Source organism: Centruroides sculpturatus, unplaced genomic scaffold (genome assembly GCF_000671375.1).
Source record: "Centruroides sculpturatus isolate CEXI.00-Female unplaced genomic scaffold, Cexi_2.0 scaffold17, whole genome shotgun sequence".
NCBI lineage: Eukaryota > Metazoa > Arthropoda > Arachnida > Scorpiones > Buthidae > Centruroides > Centruroides sculpturatus.
In genome coordinates this window covers 1,580,958-1,605,963 of record NW_019384462.1, presented here as the reverse complement: position 1 = coordinate 1,605,963, position 25,006 = coordinate 1,580,958, and the positions used below count along the sequence as shown (strand labels likewise).

The 25,006-nt window shown below is 30.1% G+C and overlaps 1 protein-coding gene across 2 annotated transcripts in view; it reads right to left on the bottom strand.

The window, feature by feature from the left end:
* Positions 1 to 19,270, bottom strand: part of LOC111620914 (transcriptional activator protein Pur-beta-like) — a 99,063-nt gene extending 79,793 nt beyond the window's left edge. The window contains exons 1-2 of one of the 2 annotated variants that reach the window (XM_023362942.1): positions 19,039 to 19,270; positions 13,618 to 13,739 (exon numbers count right to left, since the gene is read on the bottom strand). In XM_023362942.1, the coding sequence (XP_023218710.1) occupies positions 13,618 to 13,719 (102 nt within the window). In that variant the 5' untranslated portion in view covers positions 13,720 to 13,739; positions 19,039 to 19,270. The remainder of the gene's footprint in view (positions 1 to 13,617; positions 13,740 to 19,038) is intronic. The other variant, XM_023362941.1, reaches the window with a different exon arrangement.
* Positions 19,271 to 25,006: the final 5,736 nt, after the last annotated feature.

The following is a 25,006-nucleotide window of genomic DNA, read 5'->3' as shown; positions in this document are numbered from 1 at the left end:
AACAAACATAATATATCAAAGATATCTTATAAGTCAATGATCTACATGGTTAATTTAATATCACAATCTATTCTTAAAGAGACAAAAAATGACAACTTTGATTATATAGATAAATATTTATAGGCATTCTAATCAATGAATTTTAAAGTATTTATGTGATAATTTACGAGGGACCTCACCCATGGCTGCCTACATCAGCCAAACTCCCCTCTCACTTCAGTAATTGTTTGCAATATAGACTATTCATACAAAAATTTCAATACATACATCATCATCTGTCGAATTCTAAGTGAGGATTTCATAAACTATGTTCAAATCTATTTCAAAATGCACATCCATCTCAAATTAATAGGAAAAAAACATTTTATTTGAATCACATAAAAACTTTCCTTTTTTTACAGNATTTAATGTATATGTTACATAATAAATACATATATATTAATCACTTGTTACTATTTAATCAAACATTAAAACTTTCACAATTATATTAAAAATAAATATGTAAAAAAAACTAAAAACATCTTCACATACATCAGTCCTGTCCAATCACCAGGAACCAAACAGTCTTGCAGATGACCTTTGTTAGAAGCTACACCTCTATAAAAGTATGCAAATTCAGTTAAAAACAATTTTTAATTGAATTAACATATATTTTTTAATTTTTGGGCTTATTACCAGTAAATGTTTTTATACTGTTACTGTATTTGCATTTTTACAGAGTCATAGTCTATAATTAAAGGTCATCTCTGAAGCAAGACTGGTTCATGGTGATTGGATAGACAGATATGTGGAGATGGTTTTAATTTTCTTCTACATATATATTCAGAAAAATTATAATACCATCTGCCATTTTTAATTGGGCTGTTCTATAGATTACTCCCAATGGAATTTCGGGACTTTGAATATACATCTGAACTCAGGGGACTGAGACAATTTCTACGGTACTGTACTTTTGGACCGGAGACGAAAGATAAGAAAGTTATCATATTTACAATTTCTTGCCTTTCACAATGCATTCTACACCATTTTAGAGTTTTCCACTAGGTGGCGTTCGACTGTTCGCACTCTTGACGGATTCCTCCCGGAGGGGAGCCACCGGCAGGCCGCCCAGTGTTTAACGTCACTAGTTATTGATTCATGGTAGTTCTTGAACAAAAGAAAAAAAGGAAACGTATACTGAACTACAAGCAGCACCACCTAGTGAAAAACTAAGATGGTGTAGAATGAATTGTGAAAAACAAGAAATCATAAATATGATAACTTTCTTATTTTTCATCTCTGGTCCAAAAGTAGGATACCGTTGAACTCGTCTTGATCCCCCGAGTTAAATATATACTCAAAGTCCCGAAATTCCACCGGGAGTAATCTATACAACATCCTTTAATTGAAACAAAAATTTTATTAATATTATTAATTGATTCTATATGCTAGTATAAAATTATAAAAAGCCAACTTAGAATAAATGAGGGCATAACTGCTAATGTAACTATTTAATATAAGGATGCCAAAAGTTCAAATCTTGAGCTAAGCCATTATTTTGCTAGATATTTTTTTTTAAATTTAACTAATTAATATAAATTATTTAATAATTAATGCTGACAAAAAATGACAACTTTGATTATATAGATAAATATTTATAGGCATTCTAATCAATGAATTTTAAAGTATTTATGTGATAATTTACGAGGGACCTCACCCATGGCTGCCTACATCAGCCAAACTCCCCTCTCACTTCAGTAATTGTTTGCAATATAGACTATTCATACAAAAATTTCAATACATACATCATCATCTGTCGAATTCTAAGTGAGGATTTCATAAACTATGTTCAAATCTATTTCAAAATGCACATCCATCTCAAATTAATAGGAAAAAAACATTTTATTTGAATCACATAAAAACTTTCCTTTTTTTACAGGTATCCTCTATCAAAATTGAACATAGAACAATCTTCAAATTCCAAAACAAAAAAAAAATTTTTTTTCTAATCAGCTGTACATCACAATCCTTTTAAATGTCTCACAGAAAAATATTCCAATTCAATAGTTACATAGTTTGCTCCACTTGTTTACCTCACGGGCTTGGCTCACTTGTTCCCTATGTAGATTGCTCATAAAAATTCAACCTGTGTTAGAGGCCAACCCCCATTTTCATTTATATAGATGATAATATTACAGTAGAAAGCATTTCAGGTCAGGTTCATATACCATTGTTTTAATAATAATAATTTTATTTGTTTTCATAAATTAAAATTATAATTACAAATATATTCATAAACTATATAACAGTTAATTTAATGAAATTAATACAATTAAAAAATTTTAAATAAATTTATTCTCTCTTATAACACCATTAATGTATTATTATAAAATCTATGTTTGTTATAGTTTAGTATACTAATTATTCATTAGTATCTTATTTAAAATACAATCACAAAAGTATCATTAAAAAGGAAAGGAAAAAAAGAGAAGAGGGAAAAATATAAAAAGGCTTCCTCTTCATCATTAAGAAAATTTCAAATCAATAATGTAAATAATTTTTAGCAATTTGCACCAATGAATAAAACAACTCTTCTTTCTCATCATTTTATCATTGTTTCATATCCTTATAGATATAAAAACGATAGTGTTGAGCATACTATTTATTCAGCTGATATCTTACTACCTGAATTTTCCCCACTGACTAAACTGTCTCCAAATTAGATAATTACTAGCCAATCCATTATTTTACTGTCCATAATTTTTCTAACATTATGTCTTTTTAGCTAGATCTTTTTCTTTTTTCTCTTCACTTTCATCTTAGTATTCAGACTTTGTTTCACCAGGCTTTCATAATCCATTCTATAAGCATGCCCAAATCATCATAAATTTTTCTTGTTGATCATTCTCAATGATGTTATGCCTGACTTTTCTGTAACAGCATCCTCCTTGAATATCATATCTTTCAATTGCTTATCTTCTCTCATAAAACCGAATAATTATAACCCTAAAAAGAGAGATAATATTATACTATTCAATCATTATCAAAATTTTCCAATTTGCACTCCTAACTAGTTCTTCAAAAAACAAAGTCTTCAATTAACAGCATTGTGAGAGATTTGTCACAGTAATTAACGTAATTTGTTGAAACTAAGTCTTGACTTTAAAGCAAATCAATCATTATAACTTGTGAATTTGTAACTATTTAACTGAATTATTTATATATAAAATTTCAAAATTTGATAACAATAAGAATTTAAAAATTACTATGAGGACAGTTCCAAAAGTTTGTCTCTTCTTTTACATGAACAAGAATTTATTTTCAGAAACACAAATTACATTGCAACCCTTATCAAACTCTACAGATTAAACTCAATTATTTTTCTGCTTATTCTGAAAACTCCCATAAGCAGAAAAAGAATTGGATTCATTACAACAAGCTGTCATCACTATACCATTTATCAACAATCATCTTGATGATTCGACCACTTATCCCAACATTGCACCAGTTTCTGAGAATCTCTTTAAAAAAAAAAAAAAACAGACCTCTCTTGGAAAGTAGAATCTCTTGGAAAAAAAAGACTTCCTCAAGGAATTTGAATCCCTTGAGGAAGTTTTTCACATGCACATACAATGAAATAATTAATGCTGAACAATATTGTCAAAAATTGTCAAAGCTGAAGGAAGTGATTTGGTGAAAAAAACAAGCTTGTTAAGCTTAGGTGTCCTTTTCTTGGATGATAATGCTCACCTTCAGAAAGCCCAACAAACCGAGAAATTTCTGCAAAAAAACACTGGGAATGATTGAGTCATACCCACTACAGTCCCACCTTGCACCCAGTTATTTTCACTTGTTTTGTAAGCTGAAACAACATCTGGAGGAACATAATTTCAACTGCAATGCAGTAATCAAAGTACATGTGAAAACCTTCCTCAAGGGACTTGGTCTGACTTTTTTCAGGTGGTTTCCAGAAATTGGTGCAGTACTTGAATAAATGCTTGAATTGCCAACATGATTATGTTGAGTAGTAGCACAGTGATGACAGCTTTGTTGTAATATATGCCGTGTTTCTGAAAATAAATTCTTGTTAATTTGAAAAAAGCAACAAACTTACTTTCTGAATCACCTTCATATTTAATAGTTAAAAAAAAAAAAAAAACATTATTTATAATACATCAAAAACAAACATAATATATCAAAGATATCTTATAAGTCAATGATCTACATGGTTAATTTAATATCACAATCTATTCTTAAAGATATTCTTCATATGAATAAAATTCATATTTATATACAATTTTTTTCATATTTAAATATTTAACTTTGTATTTCTGCTGCAATTTAATGAATAAATTGTAATTAATGTTTTATTGTAAACACAATCTTCCAAGTAATTTAATAGTCAATAAGTTACATAAGGATAAAAATTTCAATTATAAAATTATAATAAAAAAAAAAAATGCTTTAATAGATCAAGATAGCTTGCAAAAAGAATTCAAGTGCTTTCAAATAGTCAAACCTCAAGTTTTGAATGCCTTGCTTTTCGAATAATTCAGTTTATGAACAAACTTTTGAACTCTTTTTGCTCCAGTTGCTGAACAAGCTACTTAACAGAGCTGGCTACTGATGGTCAACTTCCTATACTTCCTATGTTAAAGTTGTTGACTCAACTAATCAATGACAGGACTACCAACTCAGAAATTACTGACATTGAAATCACCTCGAATCATGATATGAATCATCAATGGAATTGCTATTTCAATTACGTTTCAATGTGCATGAAAGAAAGATACTACAGTATTTCCATTTTTCTGTATGTGCCACAGTTACAAATATAAACATCCTTATGAAACCCGATACATTACATCAACAACAACTGCCTTATGACATCAGGCTAAATGATGGCAATAATAATTTATTAGTAATTTATAATTATTATAGCCATCATTTAGCCTGAAATCATACAGCAGTTGTTGTTGACATATTGTGCCACAGTTGATTTTAAATCAAATTAATTAATAAAAACTGCATTAGTTAACATTCATGTAACATAAATAGCATTCAAGAAATTGTGTTTAAACATGCTTAAGTTAAATTAAATGACAAAAATTTATTAATAGTAGGTAGCCAGTTAATTAAAACTAAACATAATAATTAAATTAAAAAATTATAAAATAATAATTAAAACTGGCCTTTATATCAAAATTGAAACTGAAATTAAAATTAACTAATCCAATCAATCAATCATTTATTGTATGAAAAAAATTAACTAATTAATTAATTTAAATTAAAATCAAATCAATGAAAACATAATATTTCAGAAAGTGTGGATAACTACCTGTTGTCCGTCTTGATTGATTTGGTTATACAGTAGAGCATCGATTATCCGAATCAATTGGGGACTGGTTGTTCGGAAAATTGATATTTCGGATAACCAATCATGTACGAAAAGATATATTAATTTATCCCATGTTGAAATTTTTCTCTGTTGCGTGTCACTTCGCGTTGAATTTTCGTCAATGTTAAGCCTAACGAAGACTATTGTATCGTTAAAAATTATTTTTTTATTTTGTACAAACAAAATAAATATATTGAAAAATATAAAAACAATAAAAAATTATACTTCAGAAGTTAATTTAGTATCAAAAACGTAAAATATTTGAGTAGCCCAAGACATAGCCAAAGATTGCAGCGCCACAGCACTGGCGAAAATTTAAATTTGCCGACTGGAATTCTTTTGGATAACTGATGTTTCGGATAATTGACTTTCAGATAATCAACGCTCTACTGTATTTCATCCAGGAGTTGTCTCTATCTATAGCACTTTGTAAAGTGTTAGTTTCAGTTTCAGCTGGAGGTGATGGAACATTTTGCCTTTAATATATTTGTATATAATAATATACATAGAGAAATAATATTTCCTTTATGGGCATTTTTATATATGAGATATAGCTAAAATGTTAAAAAAGGTTTTGTTTTCAGGGTTAGGAATGGATTAATCCATTTTATATTGTTTCTTATGGAAAAATTTGTTTTGGTTTTTGGAACGAATTAAGTTCAAAACACGAGGTTTTACTGTACTAAAAATACTCACAAATGTAATGATTACTTAATATTTGAAAGCCATAAACTCCTTTGATTTAATAATCTGAAGTGCTTAAAATCTTTTTTTTTTAAATGATATCTTGCTCCATTAAAGTATTTTTAAATTTAAATCAATAAATTCAAAATATTTTAAATCAATGATTTAAAAATCTTAAGAGAAATATTTCTGTATATTTTGAACTTTCATTGTCAGTTTAAACAAACAATTTATTTCCTTTAATTAGAAAAATTTGTAAATTATTGTAGTAATAATGATAATTACTCTAATAAAATAGGCTTTATCAATAAGTCTCACATTCCTTAGAATTTTCAGACTGCCAAAAATCAATTCTCAGGACCATAGACTATAAAAAACAGTATTCAACAAAATTTACATGTCAAATATTACACATTTAAACCACAATAAAACACTATTTCAACTTTCCAAATGCATTTCCATTCCAAGACAAGCTCAACTGTTCCAAGCAGATGATTCTGTGACATCTGTCAATATTTGGATCAATTTTTATATAAACAAATTCTTAACAATTTTACCATTATTTCCACCAGCTATATCATATACCAAAATTTAAATAAACATCTCCAAACCCGATATCCAATATAATAAGACACCAACCGAATGCCATAAATTAATCAGGCTATTTTAATGCTAAATTCTAAATAAATTACGTAATTAATTTGGCACTAGAGGTAAGCGTTAGGCGCCATCTCTTATTAAAATTAATAATTATAAATATATTAATTAATTTAAATAATTTGGAACCGCTGGGAGAAAAAATCGGCCCGGAGCGGGACTCGAACCCACAACTCCTGCTTACCGTGCAGATGCGTTGCCAGTTACGCTATCCGGACCTCCGATCCGATCTCCTCTTCCAGCGTATAACTATGTAACCATCGACGGTTATTACAATGCCGGCTGGGGACACATTCAGTGCCCACGTCCTACTCCTATAAGGCACTCAACCGGCCATCGCAAGCCCCGGCNTTCCAAATTATTTAAATTAATTAATATATTTATAATTATTAATTTTAATAAGAGATGGCGCCTAACGCTTACCTCTAGTGCCAAATTAATTACATAATTTATTTAGAATTTAGCATTAAAATAGCCTGATTAATTTACGGCATTCAGTTGGTGTCTTATTATATACCAAAATTACATAAATTTACAAACACAGGGCCTTACTTAGGTACAGGCATGAGGCACCGACCAGAAGTCCTGCAGATATGAGGACTTCCAATAAATATAATTTTGACAGTAAAAATCATTTTTTTAAATGTCAAATTATGATAAATCAAGATCATACAAAAATACTTAGAGCCAGGTATAAAAATATATCACAGTTCCCTTATTTGGATGGAAAAAAAAAATGTTACCTATGTTGTAATGAATAAACAAAGTCAGACGACTTTTGTCTTGTAGTATGCAAATTTCTATATTTCTATTTTCCATTTTTAAATATCAGTACCAAGTCAAATGAAATTCTGATTTTTTTTTTAATTAAATCATTACAATAGTTGTAATAATATTGAGATTTTTATAAAGCTCTAATACTCTACTATTAAAATAAAATTTCTTAAATACATTCCATTTTTGAAATTATTCCTATTATAATCAAAAACACAATCACAAAAGAAGTATCACTTAAATGCAAACATTTTATACAGTATCATTAGAAAAATTTTACGTAAAATAAATATATTATAATTTGTTTATAACTAATAAAAAAAATTTTTTTAGTTTGTGATTTTTTTCACAATGAGAAACACAATGTATATAAATGTACTTATTTTACTAATCAGAAATAATTAAACAAGAATGTATTTGATAATGTTTTATATAGTTTAAGTGACAAAAAAGAGCACTCACACCAGATGACAAATAACTCTCACTTTAAACCTATTATCCTGGAGCTGGACCAAGCAAGCAAGGATGAAGTTCATTTCTTGGATATCAACATCCATGCACAACGGCAGACACTGTGACCTTGGTCTATTGTAAACTTACTTTCATTCTATTCTCTATCCCGACTGGGTCATGTGATACCTATTCATATAAAATTGCAGTTTATAAAGCCCTCATTAGATGTGCATATACCCACTCTTCCTCCCCATGGTTACATGATGACGAGTTGGTACAGGTAGAAAGTTTAGCTGTAGCCCATGTATACAGATACACACACACAAATAATCTATTTCTTTAGAACAATTCATTTTTGTTTCCAGAGTTGCATACCAAACCATACTGTTTATGTCAGTGGTTTGAATATATTAATAAAATACAGTGGAACCCCGGTTAACGAACGTCCTGGTTAACGACCAAATCGGTTAATGAACTTTTATTTTGCAAAAATTTTGTCTCGGATAACAAACTTAACAGCTTTTTGTGTCAAATTTGTAAGCTTGCCAACTTTTAGGGAAAATCAGTTAATCACGTGTTGGTAATGGTCTAGGGTCCATTCGTATGTTGGTGGTGGTGGAGAACACAAAGATGACAAGTATTTTACAGTGAAAATCATTTATTAGAACAGGAAGATGCTTACATATTTGAGGTAGTTGGAAATGGCTTATCTACAGTATTTTCTCTCGGCACTGAGGAGTGGCATATCACTGGTCCTACGATAGTGCAAACTGATCAGTCGTAGCCCCAGAACGGACAAGATGGGTTTGCTTGGTCACAGAAGCGATGGTAGGTGACAGAGCTGCAATGACTGGAGCGGTCCACGAGACACAACACAAATTTTAGCAGACACGACTTCAGGCTTAATCCAGATGAAGACGACACAGATTAATCACCATAGAATTTTAGGAAAACTGCGTTTTGACCTTGAGATTCGGGGTTTTTATAGTATTTCTTCCTTGAATCTCACCTTACGATTAGTCCTGCATCCCATTCCTTGCTTCCCGATTGTTTTCTTCTTTGTCTCCAGGTGAAAACCGAAACCAGATCAGGTCATTAAAAAGGTTTGTTCTGAGGCGTTTATTTGACACCTGTTCGTCGACACTGATCAGAGATTGTTGATAAACCTATAAGCCTTTCGCTCATAATTTAGCCTATTGTTTCTGCTATCTGTCATTTTAGAACTTTAACGATCATATGTGATGTTTTTATACCCGTCAAATCTTTCCCCTTTTCCGAAAATTTAACCTAGATCATCTGTTTATGAGCATGTTTTCCTATATTTTCATTAAAGAAAACCCATTTTACAAATAAAATTATAAAAATACTGACGGCTAGAACGGATTAATTGTATTTGCATTAATTTCTATGGGAAAAACTGCTTCGGTTAATGAACAGACTTGTGGAACGGATTACGTTCGTTAACCAGGGTTCCACTGTAATATAACATTCAGTATCCTCTGCTGTATATTATTCATTAGTACAATTAAGGAGTTCAATCTAGGATGTGTGTTGTAGGAATGGATATGTGCAACACATTATGAAATGTTACAGGGTAATTAGAACAATAATTACAATATTTACAGTATTTCAAAAACAAAACAAAAAAATAGCATTTAGCATTACATAATTTGTGGATGATCCCATAACTGATTCCTAAAGATTTCAATTATTATTTAACTGTAACAAAAAAATACAATCTATATTGTTTACACATAAAAGGAATACAGACCATATATATATATATATATATATATATATATATATATATGTGTGTGTGTGTGTGTGTGTGGTAGGTATACAGTAAAACTCATCTAAAATGGACTGTATACAAACAAACCTTTCTAAATGAAAATTAAATCACAAAACAGAACAATTTACTGTAAAAAACTATTATAAACTGTAAACTTGTCTAATACAGAAATGAAAGTCTTTTTGGATATCAATTATACAGGGTATAGCAAGTTAATCTGACAGTTTTTAAATACACCTGTACCTGAAACCATAGGAGTGGGGAAGTGAATAGACCACACATGCTGTTTAACTCAAAGCCATTTAGTAACAATTGAAACTAGCATAAAATAATAAAAATACATTTTGTTTTATAAGAACCCTTATAAATTACATCAGCAACATTTATACAGTGTTAAGGTTATTGCTTGGTATGATATATCAACTTTTAGAATGATTTGTCCATATTTCTTCAAAGACAAAGAAGGAACTGTGACCATAAATTCAGCTTACTACATTGAAATGCTTCACAACTTTCTTCAACTGAATTATTCCAGTGTGATATTGAATACCCAATCTGTAGTTTCAATAAGACAGGACAATGGCTCATAATGGGAACAATTCAAGGACTGTAGCAGAGACAAAGTAGAACATCAAGGATGAAGTGGCAGCAATTCCCCTGAAATATTGCAGAAAGTCATGCAAAGTTTTAGGGAATCATTGCAAAAATCTGTAGACAACAATAAATGCTTCCTCACAGACAAATATTCAAAAAGTGATTATTTATGAATTGTACACTCATTGCTTTGAACTTAAGTCAGGATGATGATAAATTAATTTAGCATAATTACATAACTTGTATATTATTTTAATTATTCTGCCACCACACCCTGCATAACATAACTCAAGAAAAGCCTAATTTTTTGATGTAACAGCAGCTAAATTCTTAATCATTAGTTAATGCTCTAACTTGCAGGTTTAGATCTTGAGCAACTTCTTGGTAACTACAGTTATAGTCTATTATATTTTTATTTGTTAAGATTGTAGTTTCATTGTCTGGAAAGTAACTATGGCAATACAATACCATTCTCACTAACTAAGAGAGTTATTCATTCCGAGGAGTGACAAACATTTAAAAAATATGCATTATTTTGGGGAAAATGTGTCATTTGTTAAACTCTAAAAAAAAATAGTTATTAAAAGCAAAATTAACTTCATGTATTTCATTTTTTTGTAGATAGGTTATCAAACAATTAATTACAGTGAAACATTTTAAGACAAAATGCTTTAGTTTGCTATTAACTAACCAAAAAAAGAAGCAACCAGTACCATCTGGAAAGTTTTAAAGTTAATCAAAATTCTATGTCGTCTTATGTATTACTGATATAACAAAAATTAATTTCTAAAAGCAGTTACTCTTATAGTCACTTTAGTAACTAGTAACTTAGATAGATAAGAATAACTTTTAAATAAAAATTGAAAACTCTTACATTACTTCATTAATTATCATCGAATTACCGTGTTGAATAGCAAGCTATATGCCCAGGGAATAAGAAAATTAAAATAATTTCATATACATTTTACATAGACATTTTTCTTCTATACATCATATATACACTTAAGATTATTTTGTGTATCTTTAAAATATGAAACACTTACATTGAAGGAAAGACAGTTCTAAATATGAGTTGTAATAATAGTTCCTGACACCAAGATAGGACTGGAGAGCCACAGATGATAAATACAGGCCCTCTCTTATTAAAATTATATCAAGTGAGATAAATGAGCATTATTAACAATTTATTAGTATATTAGTAATATTGGATTGATGACATAAAAATAAGAGATTTTAGAGAAATTTAATGCATTTCCAAAAATCTAATAACAAAAAAAAAGTTATTTTTATTACAGTATGATGATTTATTCAACAGTTAGGTTGATTCAGAAGATTTTCCAGTGTCAAACTAAGCACATCTTTCAGAGGAACTTATTTTGTTTAATAAGTTCTGGTCACTCAAACTTTATAAAACTTATCACATTAAAATTTTGTTGATAAATTTTGCTTTGTAACTAGCATTGCTTTCATAATTTCAATACTTATCTTGACTTCTCTTTTGATCACAAAGATGTTACAAGTGAAAATATTCTTTCTACAGAAATTGTAGTTCTCAAAAAACAGAATTAATTCTATCAGATTATTAAAATCAAGACAAAAGTGAAAATTTTGCTAAAATAGCAAGATGGCTGGGACAGAGCAAATAACATTAAGTATGGTCAGCCTAGTTGTAACATTTAAAAAAAATTTTTTTTCTGCAATAATAAAAACAATCTTCTATAAAATAAAAAATTCCAAAAATGAAAAATTCTATCATTATTCATCAGTGTTTAGATGTAAAATTTCCATAAACTATCAAGGTGTTCAGGTGCACTTGTGCTGAAGTGATAGGAAAATTAAGCATAGTCAATACCACTGTGAATTCTCAAGTGTACTAAGAAATTCTTGAAATGTTCATGATATGTCACCAGAAAACTTCTTTGAAAGCGATAATTTGTTTTTCAACTTGATCTTGCTCCATTACAAATCAGTAGCAACCACTGCTTGGCTTAATGACAAAGAAATCCAACTTTTGTCCTGGCTTGCAAATTATCCAGATGAAATCCCACAAAAAATTTGTGGAATATTGCAAAGAATGAACCAAATGAACTGAAACTCCAAACATTGCAAGACCTAAAAGACAAAGTATGCCTTGCTTAGTTTTGTGATGTCTAACGATCGTTGTCAACTAATAAAATTTCGCGCCCCAAAGAATATGTGCTATAATTAAATCCGAAGGCGGCACTTCTAAATATTGACTATATCAAAATAAAATATTGTTTGAAATAAAAGTTTCCTTCTGATTTTTATTTTTATTCTAACATTTCAAAATGCAAAAGTGCATATTCCATTTTGTGAGATTATTATTATTATACATGATTAATTTCATTTTTCAAATTCATTTGCATTTCATTATGTTCCTCTGTGTGGTAGCTCCTGTAGTTGTATTTGTAGCACATGATTATTTTGCTGCTATATTTCTGCAGGAAATACTAGACAACATATAAATTTTTATAATTTGATTTTTTCACCACTACTTGTATATTGAAAAAAGTGTAAAAGAATTTCTAAAATTATCTTAAAATATTTAATTTAATGATACATTACATTTGAAATATAAACAATATTAAATTTTTAAATAAAATACAGTTTTAAGTTAATAACAAATATATATATTTGGTATTGGAAATATAATTTATTTTTACATAATAATAAATGAAATCATTGTAACTAATAAAAACAAAAATAATTGATTAAATTTAAAAATAACCTAAAATGCTTTACAATAGAATTATAATCTTTTATAAACTATCTTTTTACATTTTCGTCCATATTCTTCACTTCCAAAATTTTAAAATGTCAAGTTTGCAAATAATATATAAAGTAAAATGTTAATATATTCATATTTTCAATTTCAGATAAAATAAATCTCTATAAAAATAAACTGAAATGGAAAAAGTTCTCTCTTATTTAATCAGTACTAGAGATAAAAAAAAAAAAAAAAAAAATCATCTTCATCTGCAGTCAGTTTTATTCAACAATTTTTGGTAATTTTATCATCTTGAGGATAAAAGGAAAAAAATAAATTCTAAACTCTTTCCTAATGAAAAGAGTAATATAATATTGAAATAAAATTTAAAAATGCATTTTATTTTGATAAATAATTCTGTTGTTGCTTTTATCTTGTTACCATATTTTTAAGTGTATTATATATATACATATTTCTGGTAAAAGCATATGTTATTTGTTTTATTTATACTATGTAATCACTACTGGATTTATATCTATTTTAATAATGTATTCTCACCTCTGCTACTTTTATAAATCGTCCTCTCCTATTTTGTTTTACGTCCAAATAAAACCTTTTTGATTGTATCTGCAACATTTTTGTTGCCAATTCTTGTTCCATTTGTGGCAAAAGCTGCCCTCCTAAATAAAAGCATTAATTCAGACTAATATTTTAAAATAAAAATTAAAGTAATGAATTTATTTTTTTGAAAAGATTAATTACAAATGGCAATGCCAATTTTCAATAAATTTCATTAAAATTTGGATTATTGCAGCATATAGGCATTTGGATGCAATATATTTCTAAAAATGTTATAAATTCAATTTCATTCCTAGAGATAGGGGATTTTATAATTTCTTAGGTTTTACTTTTTTTCTAGTGAATACATTACAATACATAAACTTTATATGAAATGTAACAACAGATTAAACAGGAAACAGACAATAAAAAGTAATTTTTACAAATGATTTTGCTATTAACAAAACCAAAACTAGCAGAATCATTGCATAACTCAATCTTTTTTTTGTTGGCTAAAAATGTACAAAAAATGATTTGGGAGTATCAAATTATTAAGCACAAGAACATAAGTTGTTTAAAAGTTGTATTCTTTATATACAGATTAATATAAATTTTAAGTTAAAGCTTATAAAACTTTAATATATTGCTTTAAATGGTATAAATATACCATTTAAAGTATTTTATTAATATAATGTAAAAATGTGTTAAGTCAACTAATTTAAAATGGAATTGTATTATTTTTATATTGTGTGTATCTTTGAGAACTTTTAAACATACATGTTGTTTCATGATTAAATTATATCTGTTATAGATTGACAATAATAATTTCAGGCACAAATATGAGAGAGAAAATTTAATAATTGTAACTTGAAAAAGTATATAAATAGTAGACATTTATCACAGGTTTGTTAGTAAAAACAAAAAATTAGGAATAAAATTGATGACATTTAAACATTGTTTTGAAGTACAAAAAAGAAAATTGACTTATCAAATTTGACTAGTTTTATATAAGTGGATGGCATTTATTTTCAAAGATATCATAAACTTATTTTAATTTGTATTNTGTATAAATAATTAGTAAATTCATAAAATAAATGAAATTATACACTCCTTAATATAATAAAATGAAATGTGTTCAAAAGTATTTTTTTTCTTACAAAGAATTAAAACAGTTTACTTAAATCAAATAAATTTAAAAACTTATTCAAGAAGAAAATCATCATATTTATTATTAAGGCCCAAATAATTATGCTCTTAAAAATGAAAAATATGCACTTATAATATTCCCTAAAACATGAAAATATTCTCCTGCCCAAAAAAATTGATAAACTCAAACATTTTTATTAATTTTTTCCCTTACATTAGTTTATTTATAAAATCAGTTACACAGAATATAATTTTCTCTAGTTGCAATGAGTAACAAAATATTGCTTCAAGTTCTCAGTTGTAAAGTTTACTCTGTTTCTGCATAATAGCATTGCATATTGTGAAAAACTTATTTTGACATCATATGAAGTAACAGGAGAAAAAAAAAAACAAATGCAAGTTACTTCTGCAGGTAAAAAAGTCAAGTCTCTTTTTCCATTTCTTAAGATTTTGGCTAGTTCCATATCATCTTTCCATCATTTATTTTTATTTAGAACAAATTTGAATTTTTTATGTATCTTTTTAGCTACTGCTCAAATTCCATAAAGTCCCTCTTTTACGATTTCAATCAAACTGGCAGTACACTAAACAGCAGTTCACAACAGCATCCCTTCTTCCATTGTTGTTATAGCCTTTTCAAGAAATTCAAAATTTGCTTTGATGAAAGATAATTCATGTTCAATAACTCTTTCGCTAAAACAACTAAGCATCTTCTATGATCACTGCATCATCTGGGTTAGAGCTTGAAGTAATTCTCTTTATGCTTTTGTAATTATCAGCATAATAGGCAGCATTTATCCAGTTAAATCAAATATTACAGGTTTGGGAGGCAATGGGATACCAGGCAGATGCCATACAAACTCCTATTTTATTAGATGTGCCTTTACAAAATTTTTTTTTACATTTGAAATTAATTTATTAATGTTTGGAAAACTTTCACATACTATTTTACAGAACTTAATGCCGTATGTATGTATGTATGTATGTATGTATGTATGTATGTATGTATGTAATGTGAAACACTTTTGGATTAAAAAGTACATTCAATACCCTTCCATTTTTACGATACAGGGTGCTGCATCTGTTATAAAAAGAAGCACTTTCTCATATTGGATCCCCATTGGCCATAAAATATGCATTGCATTATTAACTATTTTGGCAATGCTTGACTGATTAGTTTGCTCAACAAATGACATACAAATTAAAAATGTTTCTTCATCTGTCATCTCCTTAGTATTAAGTGCTGAAGATAGCACTCCAACAATGACATTTACTACATATCTTCCAATAAAGTCTGTGGTTTCATTGACACTTAACCAAATGTTCTTTCCTTTGATCCTGTCTTGAGCAGACTCAATGCAATTGTCATACATCTCTGGCAAGTAATTCTTTCTCAAAGTTGATTCATCAGGTATTTTTTCCGCCATGGTATTTCTCTAGGAATCTTTTAAATTCTTCATTCTTTAGTTTATAAAAGGGGATATCAGAACTGATCATAGCAGCACATAAATCTCTTAGAAATGGACACTTTGATGGTCCCAGTTTATTTCTGTCAGCCTTTAAAATTAATTGCCTATGTTTTCAATGTAACACAGTGAAGTGAGAAGCTGTAGAGGTGCTGAGTAACTTGTGACCATTTTTCACATGAAATGGCCTTGTTATAGGGCCAACACAGTAAAACCTCATTATCTGTAGAAAATATATTTACTCCAAACTCTGCCACATATGCCCTAAAAGCTTGCCTTTGGTTTAACCATAATATAAACTTGAGGAATCTATCTAAAATATGAAACAGAAAACAAATTTTACCAGTATGCAGCAAACTATAGTAACAGTAAGTATAAATATGTACTAATAATAATGCAAATTACAAGTACAAACAGCAAATTGAGTGTGGAGTTCTAATTTCAATTTTAAAAGTAGCACAAAAACCATTTTAAAAAATATTTTCTGTATTTTTTATCCAGTTTATTTCAAAAATTATACTATTATGGACCAAATTTGAGAAATATGCTCTAACCTTTCAAATATGCTTTTATAACGCCTTAATTAAGGGTCCTACATAATGTGATAACATGTTCTAAGCAGTATATATACAGATATCCCTCATATAACACGGTGGATACGTTTTGAAAAAATGCTGTGTTATGCGAATCCATGCTATACAAAACAAAGGACTAATGCAAAACATAGCGTTATGTTACAGAAGTTAGCCAAAGTATACTATTCTTTTTCATTACTAAAAGAAATATGTTTATTAAAACAATCAATAGTTTATTTCCAATCAATAATTAACTAACAAGCACAATTAAAAGTACTGTTAATATTAAGTTTAGTTAAATGAGGGCATTTTCTTTTTTAAAAATATTGTCATCTGTTGGAACTCATCTGACATGAGGTGTACCAGGGACCACCACCACATACCACAGATGACATGCACGCTGTAGTGAATGCAGCGTCATATCCCAGGCAACCATTAATTGCCTCATTGATAGTATGCCTCACCTTATAGTAGCCTGTGAAGGCCATATTAGTTACTGAATAAACAGGTGTCTGTTGCATGTCTTTGTTTTTTTAGTCATTTGCACATACATCTCTGTCACCTCTACCAGTCCTGCAAAATGCATGTGGCTACATGCATTCCTTGTATGGTGTTGCGATTTCACTTTTGAGGAGTGTATACATAGTCAAACGATAGCCTTAAATACTCAGACAATAAATTTGCTATTTTTAATAATTAATACTAAGTAATTTGCTACTGGAGGTAGCATATTAATAAATATCATATAATGAATTAACAAATTATACAGGGTGTATCAGAATGACGTTTTAAAAATTTGGGGGATTGTAGAGGATGAAATTTTGAACGTTTTGATATAAGGAACCTATAGCCGGAAATGTGATATAAAGTTTCTACAGCACTTTGAACGTTCTATACGGTCAGTATGCTGAACAAAACAACAGAATACAGTATTTATGACAAGTTTCATTGACAAAACAGTAGAGTACAATCAAACTGTATATCGAATCAATGGCTGCACTACTTTAGAGTAAATGTTCAATGTGACGACCACCAACTTCGTTACGTAATGTTCAACGACAAACCATGTTTTGTCCGGCCCTCTGTAAGATGTCACGCTCTCCTCTGATGGTATTAAATGCTGTAAAGATGTGCTCTGTAAGCTCATGAACTGTTCCTACAGGTGTTGCATACACAAGGGACTCACATTGACTAGTTGTATGTTTACAGCACAGTGCTAGTGGATGCAAGGGGTGACCTGAAGGACGACAAGCACTAAGTACACAACATCCTGTACACAGGCTCAGTTAGACCACTGTAGTTGTGTGTTTAAAGTCTTCCATCTGCAGCAATAATATGACATCAATGGACAGAAGGGTAGCTACCAAAGTGAAGTGCGGTCAAGCACTTCCTACCGCTGTAGACACTTTAGTTCAAATTTCCAGCTATAGGTTCCTTATATCAAAACATTCAAAATTTCATCCTCTACAATCCCCCAAATTTTTAAAACGTCATTCTGATACACCCTGTATATAGTTGAGTCAACTTAACAGAGCATCAAATAAGGAAGCAGTTTCCTTAAGAGTGCACCCTTCCCAATTTTCTCTCCTATATTTTACATTAGACTCCTGTTAACAGAGCATAAGATAGAACAATCTGTTTAAACAAGTTGCCAAGTCATCAGAATATTTTCAGCAACAGTCTGCATAAGGAAGCATAATTCTAAGGAAAATTTATAAGAATCTATCTTACCATCACCCAAGACATATGGCAACAGGTACTGTACACTACAGTGTACTATACATAATGTAGAGATTTGGTGAAACCTTCCATTGATCAGTTTTCTAATACAGTTGACTCACCTTAAATCAAACACATAAAGCAAATTCTCACATTAACGCAAAGTTTGTCATTGCCTTGGCAAAACACCATTATCACAACATTAATTTTCATGCAATAAAGCAAACAAAAATTTTACCAGAAATCATTAAACCGGACTAAAATGTTAATTATCTTCACAACCCCAAAAAACAACCCTATTTCTAATAATGAATTTATTATTCATGTAGAAAAGTGTAAAAAAGGAAAGTGGTATTCTAACAAATGTTCTACTTTAAGAAGAATATTTTTCTTCTGCTAGTAAGCAAAGACAGGTTTGATCTCCAATTGTAGAGCAATTCAAATAATTCTATCTGATTCTAGCAAACCATTTTACTGTATTCAAGAAATAAGGGTTAAAGTTTAAGGACACCCACCTCTTTAAATGAATGCAGTCCTATGCAAACACATGCTAGTTTGCATATTGGGGGGTGCATATTGGACACCTGGACCCAATTCCTTGGTCACTAACATTGACTCAACCAGAGCCACTGTCTGCCCACTATCAGCAGCTCAATCTTCTCAGCCATCTTAGCTAGGGATTGCATTACTGGTAAACCAGTAAATTACCAGTACATTTATTGATGCATTTTTTAATTGATTAAAGTAAACTAGTTTACTGGTAAACCACTAAACTAGCTTACTTTAATCAATTAAAAAATGTATCAATAAATGTACTGGTAATTTGATAATTTTTACCAGTAACTTTGGAAAAAATATATAAGCATTTAATAATTTTTTGAAGCCAAATATTTATAGTTTTATATATTAAAAACACAGAAGCATCAAACATTTTTATTTAAACCAGTAGTGTTCAAACTTTTCAATTGGTGGGCCAAACTACATATGAGTCATAAATAGGCAGACATCCCCAGTAGTTGAATGGAAAAAAACCACTGAATAATGATTGTTGGGTTACAAGTTTGTGCTGAATAATGGGCTGTCTTTGTGGAGTTTTCTTGGTTTTCTTGTGTTTAAAATCTAAATAATGGCCAGTTTCCCATAGAAAATGAAAATCCTCCTAGGAAGCACTTTCCCTTGGAAAATCTCCCTTATGTTTAATGCCTTATCTCATTAATCCTATTATCTTGAGCAGGCCAGAAATATCTCATGCATTGCATATATATATATATACATACACACTAATAATAGACCTATTTCTATCACATATAAGTGATGCGTCAAACATGTTTGTGGACTGAATTATTAACATATGCCACATGCCAGAATTGGCCAAGGAAATAGAATTTGAGCCCCACTGATTTAAACTGTAAAAAGTACTTTACATCATTTTTCTTTAAAATTATTACTTTACAGTTCTTTGCAATATTTAAAGTATCATATTACAGAACTATGCTGGCAATTTGTTTCTTTATCCACATCTCGAATGCAATAGCAATTTTAGTTGAGCAGCATTTTATTTGGCAAAATGGAATGCATTTATTTAAATACAAGTGCTTGTACTAGCATTTTAATCACAGCAACTAAAAACAGCATTCTCTATTTTTCAGTCAATGAAACTGTTCCTTTTCAAAATACTTAGAGTATCAGTGACTTTAGTTGCTGACTCACAATAAATTGGCAACTAAACAATTACTAGCACTATAATTTTCTCATATGGAGTCAAAATTTAAAAGTTCCTGATAATTTTTTGGTAAACTAGTAACAAATTAAAAATTTACCATTTACTGGTAATAAAAAAGTTGGTACCTTGCAATCCCTAGTCTCAGTGACAGCAATGGTTCTATCTCACTGTCCAACAATCCAATGCCATGTTTGAGGAGAAGGATTACACCTATGTTGGAAAGCTCATTAAGGTATTGTGAAGGAATTGTAGTTTTGGTACTATAATTTTGTAGAATGATTAGCATGCCAGTCTATCTGGGGAGACCACAAAATCAGATATTTCCATATGGTAAAAGCCAGCATGCCAGTTTATCCCAGGGGAATGCCAGCATGCCAATTTAAGTGAGGTTATACACCCCTCTCTAGAGAGCACATTAAAAAAACGGATGAGTTATGTCACGTAAAATCGAAAGAGTTTTAATGTGCCATAACTCCTATTGTAACACCGCTACACTGTTGTGTTAATTATTTTATATTAAATTTTAAAAACTCACTGCAAATTATCTCAGTTTACACCAATTAACATTGGCTTTGTGTGAAATTTGAGAGAGGTGTTATTTTTAAGGTTGGGATAGATGATCAGTGTAGTCCACACTGGCTACTACTGTCAATAAGTCATTACAGTAGAGCGTCGTTTATCCGAATCAATTGGAGACTGAGGTTGTTTGGAAAATCGATATTTCGGATAACCGATTATGTACGGAAAAATATATTAACCTATCCAATGTTGAAATTTTCTCCGTTGCGTGTCGCTTCACATTGAATTTTCGTCAATGTTATGCCTAACGAAGACTATTGTATCATTAAAAATTATTTTTTTATTTTGTACGAACAAAATAGATATATTGAAATATATAAAAACAATAAAAAATTATACTTCGGATGTTAATTTAGTATCAAAAACATAAAATATTTGAGTAGCCCAAGACATAGCCAAAGATTGCAGTGCCACACAGCACTGGAGAAAATTTAAATTTGCCGACTGGAATTCTTTCGGATGATTGACTTTCTGATAAACGACGCTCTACTGTAATTGTTTTATTGTCTTGCAAACGAAAAGACTCTTCCTGATTTTAACACAGTCAAATTACATTATTATTATTTTATTGTACTCAGAAAAATGTTTTCTTTAACATTTAATTGACAACTAGGTTTGTTAGATCTGATTAATTTTATATTTTAGTCACAGTTTAATGGGCATGCCTGTGACCCCAGGGTTTCTGGCATGCTGGTCTTCCCCATTTTCATGCAGAATGACAGTCATTCTGCAAAAACACAATACAGTAGAGCATCGATTTTCCGAAAGTCAATCATCCGAAAGATTTCCAGTCGGCAAATTTAAATTTTCGCCAGTGCTGTGGAGCATCAATCTTTGGCTATGTCTTGGGCTACTCAAATATTGTATGTTTTTGATACTAAAATTAACATCTGAAGTATAATTTTTTATTGTTTTTATATTTTTCAATATATTTATTTTGTTTGTACAAAATAAAAAAATAATTTTTAACAATACAATAGTCTTTGTTAGGCTTAACATCGACGAAAATTCAACGCAAAGCGACACGCAACGGAGAAAAATTTCAACATCGGATACGTTAAACTATTTTTTCTACATAAATCGGTTATCCGAAATATCAGTTATACGAACAACCCCAGTCCCCAATTGATTCGGAAAATCGACGCTCTACTGTATATCAATATGTACTTTTGTCTTGCTAATTAATAATTATTTGGAAGTTTTTGATTATTAATACATTTTTGAATTTATCGTCTAGGCGTTAATAACCAACATCTATCGCTACAAATAACAAATAACGAGCTTGAGGCTATAAGTGCAGCGGTAAGCGCGGCGGGTTACGCTAGATCTAAGTACAGGTACATCCTTGGAAAGGTTAAAAGATCTCTATTTCCTGACACAACTTTACAGGCCTCGGAAAAACGTACAATAATCCAGCCGCCATTACCATTCTGTGGCCGTATTACCGGCCGCGTTTGCCGTATTTTTAGGCAGCATGCTCTCTTCCTGCCAGTGTCGCCGCGGCCAAACCTTAGAAGTGTGTTATGCAACGACAGGGATCCTTTGTCTGTACTAGAGCGGTCTGGAGTGTATTCCATCCCATTGGAAAGTACAACATCGAGTGCTCATACCCAGTATATCGGAGCGACATCCAGAATGTTGTCTTGCCGCATCTCTGAACACAAACAATCTATTAGTACGGGTAGATGCAACACCGAGTTGGCAAGATTAGTGTTACAACACCAATTTTCTCCGAGGTGGGACCAGGTGGGGATACTCAAACAGTGTGATAGCAGAAACATCCTGTATATATGGGAGGCGCTGTTTACCAGCGTGTTAAATCCATGCAACACTCCCACGCTGGATGTGCCTTCCTTGTGGGTCAACTTGTACAACAGACTAAAACAACGTCGCTAACTCCGTATTCTCGCAAAATAATCTATTGCTCATGCGCGTCGGCACTGAGCGCGCATCTTTTAAATTCTCCGTTTTTGTTCTATTTGTTTTTATTCCAAGGTTGGTTTGCCGTTGCCGTAATTTTGAATTCGAAGAACATTAACTGTTCTGTTAATTAACCTGAAGAAGACGATAATAGTTTCGTTGAAAGCGCTTGTTATTTGTAGCTAGATGTTGGTTATTAACGCCTAGATGATAATTTTCTCAACTTGATTACATAATATCCGGTGTGAAGTCCAAGAATAATTTTTGAATTTATTACTAGCATTGTGTTATTGATAACCTAGTATTGTTTGCCATTTATTATTATACGATTTTATTAAATAATCTATTTGCTTGTTAATTATTCATGTGTACACACAAATTTTTTTTTGCTAATTATTGTTTTCCTTTTCAGTTGCCTGAGAGGTCGGATATATTCCTTTCATGGACTGTGGTAAAGTTTGGTCAAGAGATTTTGTTATGTATAAAAATCAACCTTTATAATTGAAGCATGTATAACATGTGTTCTGAATCTATATAAATAAAAATGTAAATGTTCGTTTGTTCAAAATCTTAAATCTCCGAAAGTTCTTAACCGATTGCTTTGAAATTTTGACAACATTTCATTCGAATATGCACGTTTTTATATTATATAGATGTTGAAATCCCCACCGTGGGGGAAAAGGACAAAATTAAGGCTTATTGTGTAGAACTGGTCTTCCATTATTCTATTTTAGATGTGGTTTTTTGTGTTTGCCAAAGGGGTAACTTCTAGCAGGACTTCCTATGTGGAAACTGGCTGTTACACACATGAAGAAAACCCAGAACACTGCATGGTGACCAGTCCATTGGTCAGGCACAAACCAATGACCAACTACCAGTTCAATGGTCTTATTTATTCAGCCACTGGTGAGCTTGATTTGTGTCACTGTATGGAGACTTTTGGGACACCCTGTATACTAACCACATTATTCAATCAAATTTATAAAATTATAATGTTAATTTCCTTACTTGAAAAATAATTTAACACAGATTTAAATATTTCGTTAAATTATTTGTATAACTGATTATAAAATTATTAAAATGTGAAATACAAATACTTTTTAAGTAAAATTTAGAAGAATATATCTGTAAAATACATTAATGATTTATTAACAAGTTTTATTTGTGTTTGCACTTATTATTAAAATCATAAGGAAATTTTTATTTAACAGAACTTTATGTATGTCAAGTTTCATAAATTTATTATTATTTTCAAAAATCAGATAATTGTACTGTGTCAATGACTTAAGATAATGAAAAATAACAACAAATTTACTCAAGATAATACAAAATTATGTATTTCAAATGCATACTTTTATTTACAAAACTCAAGTAACTACTAATCTTTATAAATAGAATACGATTATTCCATTTTTATAAAAGAGTAATGTTTAAATTAAAATGATCAATGATTTGATCTTTACAAAATTAAAATATAACATGCTTTATAAATATCAAACTCAGCTTTAAACATTTAATAAATCATCAATATAACTTTCTTGCTGAGATACGTTTAATCAAATCACTAACATTTTTGACCTAATACGATAGGCCAAACCAATACATAGTCCACTATACATTCTGGCTAACTCGAACAACCCCTATGAATACAAAATGTCCGCCTTTTGTGCACTCATTAGAAGATCGTATTCATATTGCTCTAATGTGCTGGACAGGATCAAAGAAGTTAATAGAATCAAAGAAACAGCTTTAAACTTGGGAGTACAATAGACTAATTAAAAGATATGAAGGAGGCAATATAATAAGAACCCAAACAAATCAGTTTAAAATCTCCAAGTTCATTTATAATCAAAACATCAAGAACATCATAAAACAAGTGTCAGACAAAAAACACCCCAAAATAGTTTTCAAAAGAGCTCCTAATTTATATAGTACTAGCAGACCTCGCCACGCGTTCTTGTGGCTCAAAATGTATCTTATAAATTTATAACACTTCCCTGTGGGGGGAATTTTTCGAAAAATTTCTTCTTAGTGTACATTCTGTTGACGTATTCTATTAAAATGCAAAAAACCGCATCTAAAATAGTATATATAGAAGCAGAGTTCTTTACGGTAAGCCTTAATCCTAACCATCTCCCTTCAATGGGGGGAATTTCGACACGTATATTATATAAAAACACGTGCGTATTCGAATGCAGCGTTGTGTCAAAATTTCAAAGGAATCGGTAGGAAAAAACGAACATTACATTTTTATTTATATA